This window comes from Alosa sapidissima, chromosome 20, assembly GCF_018492685.1.
Source record: "Alosa sapidissima isolate fAloSap1 chromosome 20, fAloSap1.pri, whole genome shotgun sequence".
Classification (NCBI taxonomy): Eukaryota; Metazoa; Chordata; class Actinopteri; order Clupeiformes; family Clupeidae; genus Alosa; species Alosa sapidissima.
The window spans coordinates 15,377,276-15,389,611 of record NC_055976.1 but is presented as its reverse complement, the minus strand read 5'-3'; the positions used below and the strand labels follow the sequence as shown (position 1 = coordinate 15,389,611).

Below are 12,336 nucleotides of genomic sequence, written 5' to 3'. Positions count from 1 at the left end.
GGTTCAACAATCGATCTCATGTGCTGACTCTCATATTAGAGAACAAATTATTCAACATTATGTGGGTTAGGTAGGCTAGGCCTATCATATACGTTTCAGTTCGATATGGTAGCCTATTCAGTTAAATAATGGTGTTATTCGCAAAATAGACCAATGGGTCTACTGTCTAGGGTCCTACTCGAACCTTTGGCTATCCAAACCTAAAGGCCACTAGGTTAACGGTGGTGGCCTACCTTCTTTGACTTTTTGAAGTGCAACACTCTGCCGTAGGGTGCCATACAAATTATACGGTGAGCCACTGACATCTTGTGGAGCGAAGGAGAAAAGATAACAGGTGGTAGACGCGATGATTAAGGACCACTAGAGTATTGCCTAGTAATTCACGTGACGAGACCGTGAACGTAGTAGAAACTGGCGCTAAACTTCAGCAAAGTAGGCTAATTGACATTTCACTCGACCTTTTTACTTTATCTCTAAATGTTGCACTCTCAACATTTGCCTGAAGCACACACACCTTATATTCCCCATTGCCTTTAAGTTTGTTTTTGGTGTGGTTCCGTTTAAAATAGTTTGGAAGTTATGCTCATCCAATCACCTGCTTCCAGGGAGGGTGGGAGTGTGGTCACAGAAAGAGCAGGAGATAAGGAGATACCATACCAGTGTCACTAGCATCGAACGTAAAGATGAGCGAACATCAGCGGGTGAGTGATATTTAAATAATCAATAACATATAGGCTTGTCCAACTATGCACTATGATGACTATATATATTAAGGGTTGTATGTAGTGTCCAGCCAATGCAACCAATCAGTTTGTTTCCAAGCTTAACAAAATAGTTGTAGATTCTATTATTGCAGAGTATACAATATAGGCCTATGCATCGTGAATGCTGCAATCTGATCAATCGAATGGCTCATACAGTTGTAGCCTATGTATGTTCATTGGCATTCAGAGCAAACTTCGTCTCAAGCAGACTGTGTTTATACAGTGGAACTATGTAGGCGAAACGGTATGTGTGTGTATATAATGTAGGCTGTTTGTTTTCTGACATTTGCAGTCACCCCCCGAGCGATTGAAGGCCTTGGAAGACTGGCTTCAAAAGACCAAAACAACATTAACTCAAGTGAATGGTCAGAGGAAATATGGCGGGCCACCACCGGGTAAGGAAACTTTTAACGCGCTATAGCCTACCACACCAATCCAAACTTCCGATTAATTATTAGAGCTCCTTTGGCTATTCGTTTCACTGCTGTTTCCACAACTTTGAAAAAACAGCATCTGGGGATAAGCTACAAGTAGTGTTTGAAACAGTTTGAATAACAGTTGCCCATGTAAGAGACTGCCTGTTAACAAGTCATGGTAGGCCTACTCCTTTCTCATGCGCTATGTTTAAATTTGAATTAGGCTCGGAGCATCTTTGCCATTTCAAGCGCAACAACATGCAATCTGGGTGGATGTAGAATTGGAAACGCCTGGTGCACTGATGTGTTGCGACATTTGACGCAGGAAAAAATGGCCACCCAATACACCAATTAAATGATGAGACCGGCAACCACTGTTTTCCTCAGGCAGTGAAAGAACAGCCAGCAGGCCACAAACGAGGCTTGCGAAAGCGGCCAAGCTTCCACAGCCATCGCTGTTTCAGCCATGGTCTCTCCTCCCGAGGCTGCCCCCAGGCCTTGTTACTGCGCGCGGGTGTTGTGGATAATTTACTGCACCTGGTACTAATTATGATTGTCTAAGAACTTAATCATGGTGGTAAAATGGGAGAGATCCATACCGTGGTCCATGTCCTCTGCAAGGGTCGCGCGATGCTTGCTTACAGCTCCCAATCTTGTTCTCCCGAATTATTCTCATTCTTTCACCTTACTCTTTAAGTGTATTCTCGTCATTCTTGTAGCTACACTGCTGAGAATAAAAACAATAGCAACCATGACATAAATAAAATACTTTTTAAAACAAATAGCATAACAAGTTTCAATGTTTGGAACATATTCCTACTAGTTTGTAAACGTTTCCATTGTATTGTCCTCTAGGTATGGTATGATATAGCCAGACACTTTACTAATAGATGCCCATTAGTGTCAATTAAAACTATTAGTCCCCACTAGACCATTATAATTTCAGAGATTGTTTCTGTTATAACAGGGCAAGTTAGTGTACCTACTCCTGTATTTACATTAATAATGTGCACAGTATAGCCAACCTTTCTTACAGGGGTCTGCACTTTTCACTTTTGACCAGTTTTACAGGTAATGTGGCATTTTAGTTTTGATGGTTTCATGCTCTCATGTGCCAGCAATTCACTGCACACCACACACTGGGGTTTCTGTCCCATTTTGTCCTCAATTTAATTGAAACCATTATCCTACTTCAAATAGTCAGGGTATTCAAGGTAGCATTTTAAATGGTACCTTGAATAAAACACAAGCGCCGCGACCCATCCAGAACGGTTCCTTGACCCACTTGGGTCCCGACCCACCAGTTAAGAAACACTGTGTACACGTATGTAATGGGCAGAAATGAATTCAGAAAAGTTTTTATTGCAAAATTATATGTAGAGATTTGTCCAGACACACAGAACAAGATGGCATAATCTAATATGCAGTAAATCAAGTAATTTCAAGCTGTAAGTTCACACAGGCTCACACACAGATAAAGTAAAACCTTGATGTCAATATTGTACAAATATTTATGAACTAGCACCAATTACAACTAGAAAAAAGTTGGGGGAAAAAACTATTTTCATTAGCGTAGAAACGATAAAGTCCACATTTAAAATGTATCATGTGCAATGAATATTAACTTTTCCCCCTTTCCCCTTCTCTTTTTAAAAAAAGTTTCAAGGAAATTCAAATAATCCTTTGGGAAAATATTCAAAATATAATTGGGTTTTTCAACGCCGAGGCAAGATCTTTGGCACTCTGTGGAATTTTATGCTGGACCAAATAACTAATGAATATAATGTGATAGACCTAGATTATTTCACAGAATCATGTCTTGTTGCAAGAGAGTAAAAGCAAGTGTAGATATCAATTTGAAAGTGAAAGATTCTTAATTTGGGTGAAAATGATTTATTATTTATTGTTTTGATTACTGTGGAACATTTGGAAAGCGTTATTTACATGGATACATGTTGCAAGTTATCTATAAGGATCCTTGGATGTTCAGTGCATATTTCAACCCAATCCAGTTCAAAATAAGCAATTTATGAGATTCAGAGTACATGTAGGCTACCACATCAATAGCTAAATTTAGCTCTAAGAGAAATAAAACAAGAAATCATAACTAAAATGTTTATGGAGAAGTTGAGCTTTGCAAGGTCACATGACGGTAATATAACTTTTTTTTTTTTTGTGATCTGTCAAATTCTGGAGTTTGGCAATGGCATTGAACAACCCTTCTTGAAATATCAATATTTGCATTTTCTTAATACAAACATGTATAAAACTGACAGTTAGTACATACTGTACATTCGTTGTGTGTCCTCTCCTAATGATATCTGATTCTGATAAGAACGTCACGTCATGAACATTTTGAAACCGAAACATGGGTGGTACATGGTACACAGGGCAGCCGTGGCTACTGGTTAGCGCTTCGGACTTGTAACCGGAGGGTTGCCGGTTAGAACCCCGACCAGTAGGCATGGCTGAAGTGCCCTTGAGCAAGGCACCTAACCCCTCACTGCTCCCCGAGCGCCGCTGTTGTTGCAGGCAGCCGGGATTAGTGTGTGCTTTACCTCACTGTGTATTCACTGTGTGCTGTGTTCACTAATTCACAGATTGGGATAAATGCAGAGACCAAATTTCCCACACGGGATCAAAAGAGTATATATACTTATACTTATACTATACAAGGAAGGAAATAAGTGATTTTACGGTGTTTCTGACAGTGTGCATAATAAGGGTTTTCATAGCAAAATCATGAAACAGGGCAAACATATTTTTACATTTGTTTTGCACGGAGTATCCATGATGCCTTCCAATGATTTTAATTATTTTAAAAACCGTTAATGTTGCTGAACATTTGTAATTAGTTTTTCAAAATATATATGGGCATTTATGAAATCGTCTTACTCACTGTCAAATATGTGTTTTGTACAGTACCCAGAATTATTGGCACCTCTGCTAAAGTTGACTAAAAACGGGTATAAAAAATAATCTGTTGGCAATTTATTGTAATCTCACAATGAAAACAATAAGGAAAAATCCAACCTTGCAAATTTATTTCAAGAAAAAGGAAAATCTCAAATAAATGTTTAACAAAAACACGTCGCTCACAGTTCTTGGCACCCCTGCGTGCAACAACAGCACGTTACATTTATAGCGCTTTTCTCAACACTCAAAGTGCTTCACATGGAAGGGGGGACCTCACTAACCACCACCAATGTGTAGCACCTACCTGTGTGATGCACGGCAGCCATTATGCACCAGAACGCTCACCACACACCAGCTTGAGGTGGAGAGTGAGGGAGTGCATGAGCCAATTACAGTGGGGGGATGATTAGGGGGCCAGATTGAAGATTGAATATTTAGCCAGGACACCGTGGAATCCGCTACTCTGCGATAAGTGCCTTGGGATCTTTAATGACCACAGTGAGTCAGGACCTCGGTTTAACGCCTCATCCGAAGGACGGCATCTCCTACAGTATAGTGTCTCCGTCACTGCACTGGGGCATTGGGATCAGTCTTTTTGGCCAGAGGGAAGAGTGCCACCTACTGGCCACCCACCAACACCACTTCCAGCAGCAACCTATTTTCCAAGGAGGTCTCCCATCCAAGTACTAACCAGGCCCACAGCTGCTTAGCTTCAGTAATTCAGCTAAGACAAGGTATCTGTTAGTCTCACTGCTGGCCCTTACCTTCTTAAGCCTCCTTTTACCAATAAAATAGCTTGTATTATTCTCGTATGACACCCCATAAAGTTGGAGAATACAAAGCAAGGGATTTAAGACCATTCGTCTTTACAAAATCTCCCCGGATTGTCCAAAGTCCGCACTTGTGCATTCTCCTCTTTGACTCACCCCACTGTTTTTCTATGGAGTTTAGATCAGGGGACTAAGATGGCTGAAGCTTGATTTTTGTGTTCAGAAAACCATATTTGTTTTGATCATGACTCACTTTTAGGCAGAGATTGACAGATTTCCTTTGAAATGTTAAGGTTTTTCTTGGGGTTCGTGATGCCATGCACCTTAATTAGGTTCCCAAGGCCTTTGGGAATAAAAACAGCCCCACAATGTCACAGCCCCTCCATCATAATTCTCATTAGGCATGGGGTTCTTTCCAGTATATCTCATTTCAACTTCTTTAAGTTAATCAGAGTGGCTGAACTTTCAGAAGTAGTTCATGACTTTCTTTTTCACTAAGGTATGAAAATAAAGTGACCGGTTAAATCCTCTAGTAATTTTTCAAAATGGGTAAGACAAGAGAATACACTGAATTTAAATAAAAAGAAAGTGTGTTGACATGTCTAGAAAACTAGGCACTTTGTTGAAAATTATTTACAGTTAAAACAATGATTAAAAGGTTCTAATAAACTGGAAATGTGACAAACCTACTTGGACAACCATCTTGCCCCCACGTACAGTATGGAGGATGATAAGATGGACACAAAAATCCATGAGAACCACTGTTGGAGAGTTACAGAAAAAGCTATCATGTAACATGTTTTTGTTAAAAATATTTATTTCTTTGAGATTTTCCTTTTTCTCAAAATAAATTTCCTTCCCTTCAAGGGTGGATTTTTCATCATTGTTTTCATTGTGAGAGTACAATAAATCGCCAACATATTGTTTGATACCTGTTTTTAGTCAATTTTACCAAAGGTGCCAATAATTCTGGAGGGTACTGTAGTTAGGATTGCACATCCATTGTCGATTCGGTAAATGTTAAGGCAGCATTGTGATCTTACTCCTGTCTCCAGTACACAGAAACAGTGGGGCACACTCTGCTACACACACACACATAAGCTACTATAATTCCAGTACCTCTAACTTGGAGAAAAACTACTTCAGTTGTGTCTCAAGAAAAGCAGTTAAGTGTCACAAAATGTGATTGATCCAAGATGAATCTATTTGAAAGGAAGGTGCGGTTAAAAAAGGCCCAAATACTATTTTTCTATATTTGCTGTATACATTACTTAATCTATAATGCATCTCCAAAATAGTGCATGAACAAACTATAAATAGGACTGTAGGCTCTGTGTTCAAGTTAATGTTTTATATATATATATATATATATATATATATATATATATATATATATATATATATATATATATATATATATATATATATATATATATATACATTTTCTGTGTACATACCATCTCACCATTTTTGGGAAGTCCAGGAACCCAATTACATGAACATCGTTTTGTTCTGTAGCTTCTGCAGTACTCACCTCTTTGGACTAAAAGTGGTGATGACAAGACTGTTATATCCTCCACAGTTGATGTCTTTGTATACCCTGGAAATCCAGAGTTCTCAGAGAGCACAATGGAATTGTCTCTGCGAGACACTCTGGCAAGGAGCAATAATGCACGTTACTTTTACTCCAACATTCCGGGGAACCAGCTAAACTGATGAAGACAGCGCTGCAACGTTGGAGGACAGTACACATTGGTCGTAGTGTTATCCGATTGCGTCAAGGTCCGAAATCATTCAGAGTAAACATGGTCTAGTGTTATCCAATTGCGTGCAGTGAGATTTTTAAATGCATGCTTGTTGCCACCCCTCGAGTTGGGCCATTACATTGTTCTTGGCCAGACCCTTAATCTTTCTAGATTATCAGGGTCTGGATTTTCCAGGCTAGTCTTTGTACAGTACAGAAGCTAACTTTTGCTTTGCATATATTAGTTAATGCACAGACATTCAGATCCGTATGAAGTAGAACTCTAAGTCCCTGAATAGGTTCAGCAAGACAAAACGAGACACAGATGAGTTTCTTTACGATTCCTACTCTATCTTACAAAATTCAGGGTTGATTTTCGTCATGCTGGATATTCTGTTTAGATGATGAAGCCTTATACATTGTAGCTATTTTTTCTGGATTGTCTGGAAGAACTTAAACAGAATGGTCCTTTGCTTTAAAAGCGAACTATAAATAAAATAAAATAAGATCTCCATAAAGATAAGATACCCATTAAGTGCTTAATTCAGTCTCAGTCGACTCATAGAATACCTCCATGTCCCTATGCAAAGAGAAATTATTTTTCCTCTCATTTGACTACTTTTAAACAAAATGAGAACATATATCGTTACTAATGCTAACCCCTAGACAGAGCTGCTGGTCTTCCCAGCCAAACAAACCATACGTCACAACATCAGCATCAAAATGGACACCCTCCCTCTTGCTCCTACCAAAGCTGCAAGAAACTTGGGTGTAATTGATGACCAGCAAACCTTCTCTGAACACATTGCATGTCTGGTTTTCAATAAGCCAAAAATGGCACACGTTACCCCGCTGTTCATTGAGCTACCCTTAGCCACCCGCGTCGAAGTGATGACTGGGTCATAAAGGCTTATGTTACCCCTCGGCCATTACGTTCTTCCAAGTATCGTCATTTGGCACTGCTGGCCCTGCACACATGCCAATCCAGACTATTTTCATTAGTAGTTGCCCGATGGTAGAATGACTTACCAAGTGCTACCAGAGCAAGGGCGCCCATCTGTTTCCACAAAAAACTCTTGAAGACCCAACTCTTCCAAGAGTACCTCCTCTCCTAACATGTCTAACAACCCAACACTCCCTCCATCCTCCTCCTTCCACTATCTCTTTCAACTACACTTTGACTAGTACTTAATCTTCTTCACCCTTATCCTCTCTAGTAGTAGTACTTATTGCTGTAGTATCAGTTGTTACGTAAGGTCTCATGCAATGGTAGCAGAAATGTTATTCCTCATTGTAAGTTGCTTTGGATAAAAGTGTCTGCTAAATGAAGAAATGTAATGTGTTATTGTCATTGTTTTAAAGTGAACAAAACGTTCTAGTCCACACTATAAAAAAGTTAGTTGTCTAAAAATGTACCACATTCCTGTGAGCACGCACAATAATGTGATTTGTTTGTCTGTCTTTTTGAAGACTGGACCGGTCCTGCTCCTGGTGCCGGGTGTGAGATCTTTCTGTGCCAGCTCCCGCGCGAGGTCTATGAGGACACCCTGATCCCGCTGTGCCAGTCGGCCGGCCCCCTCTATGAGTTTCGCCTCATGATGAACTTCAGCGGCCAGAACCGCGGCTTCGCCTACGCCAAGTACGCCACGCCGGGTGCGGCGCGCTCCGCCATCCGCATCCTGCACCGCTGCACCCTGCCCTGCGGCACCTCGCTGGTGGTCCGCCTCAGCACGGAGAAGCACCAGCTGGTTCTGGAGGGCCTCCCGGGGGGCCTGGAGCGGCTGGCGCTGATGAAGGTGCTGGAGGAGTTGGGTGAGGGCCTGGTGGGGCTCAAGCTGAAGACCGCCCTGGTCGGGCCCCAGAGGGACAGACAGACCACGGCACTGGCCACCTACTCCAGCCACCACGCCGCCTCGATGGTCAAGAAGGTGGTGGTGCAAGGTAGGCCGAACACAACTGTGGGCACATACTCTATTTTAGGATGCTTAGGAGGGTACATTATCTAGCAGACAACAATAACTTGGAATTCCAGGCTCTTCAGAAACCACTAAGTGTGTGCGTGTGGCGTGCAGATCTCCCCCCTCTCTGTTGTGGCGTCTCAGATTGTGTGTCTCTTTATGGTTGCATTCATTTTGTCCTTTTCTCTCATTTCATTGTGATTTGGTATTAGGCAATCAACGTCTGGCTAATATTAATGCAATATATGTTTTGAAATGCATTCAAAACAACCTCTGATGTAAACGATGGTAGTCAAGAGCTGGGCCACAGATTACTGGGTGAATGATGGCCTTGCAATTTAATGGGGTACTGCAAATAGACACTGCTGAGGCATACATGTGTTTTGCATGATGAAAAATGCAGAAGATGTTGACAAGGGTCTTTGATGCGATGCTGCACGTGCTTTGAGAGATGGGAATATTTTACTTTTACAGCTCATGAACAGTTTGAAGTTAAATCAATCATGTTTTTCCATTTTGCCCACATGCTTCGAGTTACAGTTTCTCTCATTTGGTAGGTGTGCCAGAGCTTAAACTCTATCAGCAGCAGCATAAAAGAGGTTGTGCACACAATGGATCCAACTCAATTTTAGAAAGTTCCAAACATTCCTCAATAAGAACCCAGAAAATGTGTAACACAACAGGGTTTGAAGTGCACCACCATTTACATTGGCACAAACATGTTGCTGTTTTGCCAGATCTAAAGCCATCCCTGGGTAAGTTACTTTGCCTCCATGGGTAAACCTAAAAGAAGAGCCCTGCGTCTTTGTCTTGTTAGGAGAATGAAGCTATTGTCTCTTCTATTGGGTGCTTACTTACCCAGGTTTGTCATTAAACCACATACTGAGAATAGCCCCAGGGATGGATTTATTCCAGATTATGCTTATAACGGCATACATAATTGGCATACATAATAGAGCTTGGTGTACTTTCAGGTTTTGTGGTGCATGTTTGTGACATTATTATGTTAGATCATTTAACAGCTGTTTGTGGTTTGTTATTTTTATCGTCAAAAGATGTCAAGCCTACTTCAAAGAGGCTGGGCCAGAATGTGATTAATTTGTATGGAAAATGAGACCAAATATAAACTGTTTTGATTTTATTTTGTCAAAGCATCTGTTTAATCTTCCTGTGGCAGCACAACAATGTTAATTTCACCAACACGGGCAGGGAGCACAATGTAAAAGCATAATGGATGAGTGATGGGCAAATTAGGTTAGTAGCTAGGTTAGTGGAGTAGTTAGGTTGCTCCACTAGTAGTATGTCAAATGGCGTAATTAATGACTTCACTAATGAATGAACTAATTAATTGTAATGTGTTGCATTTTAATTCGTCAGTGATTTTGTTCGTTCATTTATCCATTATTTTCTATCCAGTTGTACTCCTGACCACAGCATTTCAGTCAAGCTGTTTGTGTGTTTGTACATTTTAGCCTTCAAGAAGCAGTTTGGCGTTACCTTGGCAGTGAGCTGGACGTCCTCCACCGCTCTGCCGACCAGTCCTGACCGGTATGACAAGCGAGGCACATCGCCACTGCGGCGGGGTGGCAAATCTCCCCCTAAACCACCGCGCATGTCACCCCCCAGCCTGTCCATGCCACCTTCCCAGATGACCCTCCCCAACAGCCCCCCCGGCCTGCCCCCCTCGCCCCAAAGCTTCCTCCCACCGCCCGTCCCCCTCCTCCAGGGCTTTTCCCCAACGGTGGGCGTCAGGCCCGATTTGGGGGGTCCCATGGGGGTCTTGCAGGAGCACAGCCCTGTGGAGGCGCAGGGGGGAGGCAACCCCGTCTTCTTCCTGCGCTGGCTGTGTGAGTCCATGGGTCTCGGGGCGCCCCACTACGAGCTGCTGCAGCAGTACACTTGTGCCGAGGGCTACCAGCACTTCCTGTGGAAAGTGGCCATCCCAGGGCTGGCCGTGCCGGCCTTCCCCGTGGTGGCCCACGTCCAGCCGGACCCCGAGGCGGGGGTCGGTGGCCTGATGAGGCAGGCCCAGTGTGTCGCCGCCATGGAGCTCCTGCAGAACCTCCTTAACCCTCCCCAGGTCTGACCGCCCGGGGAGGGGTTCTAGTCTCGCTCACACACACAATCACGCATGGTTGTTCATCAAGTTCGTTAATATTTTATTATTTTTAATGGTGTTTTTACTCTTGTTTATTTTTTATGTAATGTTTTAACTATGTTTTAATTGTGTTTTAACTGTGCACTTTATTATATTTGTGTTTGTTTTTCACTTGGTGGTTTTCTTTCTACACGTTTTTCACTTTTTTGGTGTGGGTTTGTAAATAGTGTTTATAGTGTGCTGTGTTTTGAATTTGATTTAAAAAAGAAAAGAATACAAGTCATGTATTGTAATTACCTCATTTATGTTCAAGACTATTAAAAGTCTGAAACATTTCTACAGGAAAATTGTGCTATTCTTCTGAATTTGCATATCCATATGCAGGGCTTTCTTTGTTCCCATTACAATACAGACATTACGGGAAAGTTAGGGTTATCGTTTCATTCATAGCCATAGTGAAGTGTGTTTGGAGTAAGGGTTGAAAACTCCCATGTTGTTTCATGGCAAAAGATGTAACTCTTCTCTTACTTCCTACTAGTAAAGGTTATACAGACCTCTGATTAGCCAAGACGGAGCTCACACCTACTAGGTCAGTGGCTGATGAGTTAAGTCCTCTTTTAACACCTTTTAAGTAGCCAAACCCAATATAAGACTCCTGAATGATAAAGCCTATTTGGTGTTTAGGTGAGCATTGTATTTCAGATAGCTTATTGCAGCTGTGCTCATGTACAAGTCATTGGTCATTGATAACGTGGTTAGAATTCTCCTAGCTTACAAGGGGACACACAGCAAGGCCAGATAAAACTCCAAGACTGTACAATCCTGATGTTGTACCTAGAAACGTTTAACAAGGTAACCATGCAAGAATGGAGACCAATCATATTTCAGACGCCCTCATTCTAATGAAACTTTAAACCATATTTAGATTGCAGTATGTTCAGTCTTGCCGTATCTGAGGAAGCATAGGCTATGTTTACATTATCAGGCCAAATCCCATTTTTTGTGTGGACTGAACGGCACACAGGAACAAAGTTGCATGGAATCTGACCTCAATTTCATTTTTTTTTTTTTCTGACTTCAATTTTGATTGGGGCCGCTTCCGTATTTTTGCAGTGTGACCGGTCTGAAGTCATATCGACTTCAGCCTCACTCTCAGATGTGATCTAAACTATCCTGGGAAGCAAGATAAAAAGTCAGGCAGAAGCAATCTGAAAGCATATGCATTAACTTTTCACTACTTCTACTCAAACGATGGTGGGAGAAAACCAGTGGGCCAGAACTTAGTGCTCAATCTCTCATTTGTAATGCAGGTAAGAATGTGCGCAGGAGACTGAGTCAGTAGGAATAAACATACGATAAGAGGGACATTTTGGGAGCAGCAGATTACGAAGTAGGATTACTTGGCTGTCCGTATGACTGCAGACTAAAACCTGAGTGCACTCTTTGCATAAGGCTGGCTTCCAGATTTTAGGATTCTCAGGTGTTTACCTACAGAATTACTTCACTTCTTAGTCTTGCTCAGAAATATCCCACAGTTCTGTTATGTTTATTAAGTATTTTCAAAGTGAAGGCATGCTATTATGCCATTTTAGACATCCGGACAATTCACTCCAAATAAAATAAATAAAGTATCTTTGCAGAACAGCAACCCGGGACATCCGGTTGTATTG

At 41.6% G+C, this 12,336-nt stretch overlaps 2 protein-coding genes across 3 annotated transcripts in view; one reads left to right on the top strand and one right to left on the bottom strand.

The window, feature by feature from the left end:
* The window catches only part of LOC121694292 (GDNF family receptor alpha-4-like), a 38,974-nt gene extending 38,650 nt beyond the window's left edge, over positions 1 to 324 (bottom strand). Inside the window, exon 1 of the mRNA XM_042074394.1 lies at positions 234 to 324. The gene's annotated coding sequence lies outside the window, so the exon portion shown is untranslated. The remainder of the gene's footprint in view (positions 1 to 233) is intronic.
* A 54-nt stretch (positions 325 to 378) lies between these two features.
* On the top strand, positions 379 to 11,507 carry dnd1 (DND microRNA-mediated repression inhibitor 1). 2 transcript variants are annotated; one of them, XM_042074397.1, is made up of 5 exons: positions 379 to 432; positions 606 to 701; positions 1,057 to 1,159; positions 8,081 to 8,551; positions 10,041 to 11,507. In XM_042074397.1, exons 2-5 carry the CDS (start codon positions 684 to 686, stop codon positions 10,652 to 10,654), a joined length of 1,206 nt encoding a protein of 401 aa, XP_041930331.1. In that variant the 5' UTR covers positions 379 to 432; positions 606 to 683; the 3' UTR covers positions 10,655 to 11,507. The 2 variants fall into 2 exon arrangements, with proteins under 2 accessions (XP_041930331.1, XP_041930330.1); XM_042074396.1 differs by having other exon boundaries at positions 385 to 701.
* The last annotated feature ends 829 nt before the right edge of the window (positions 11,508 to 12,336 follow it).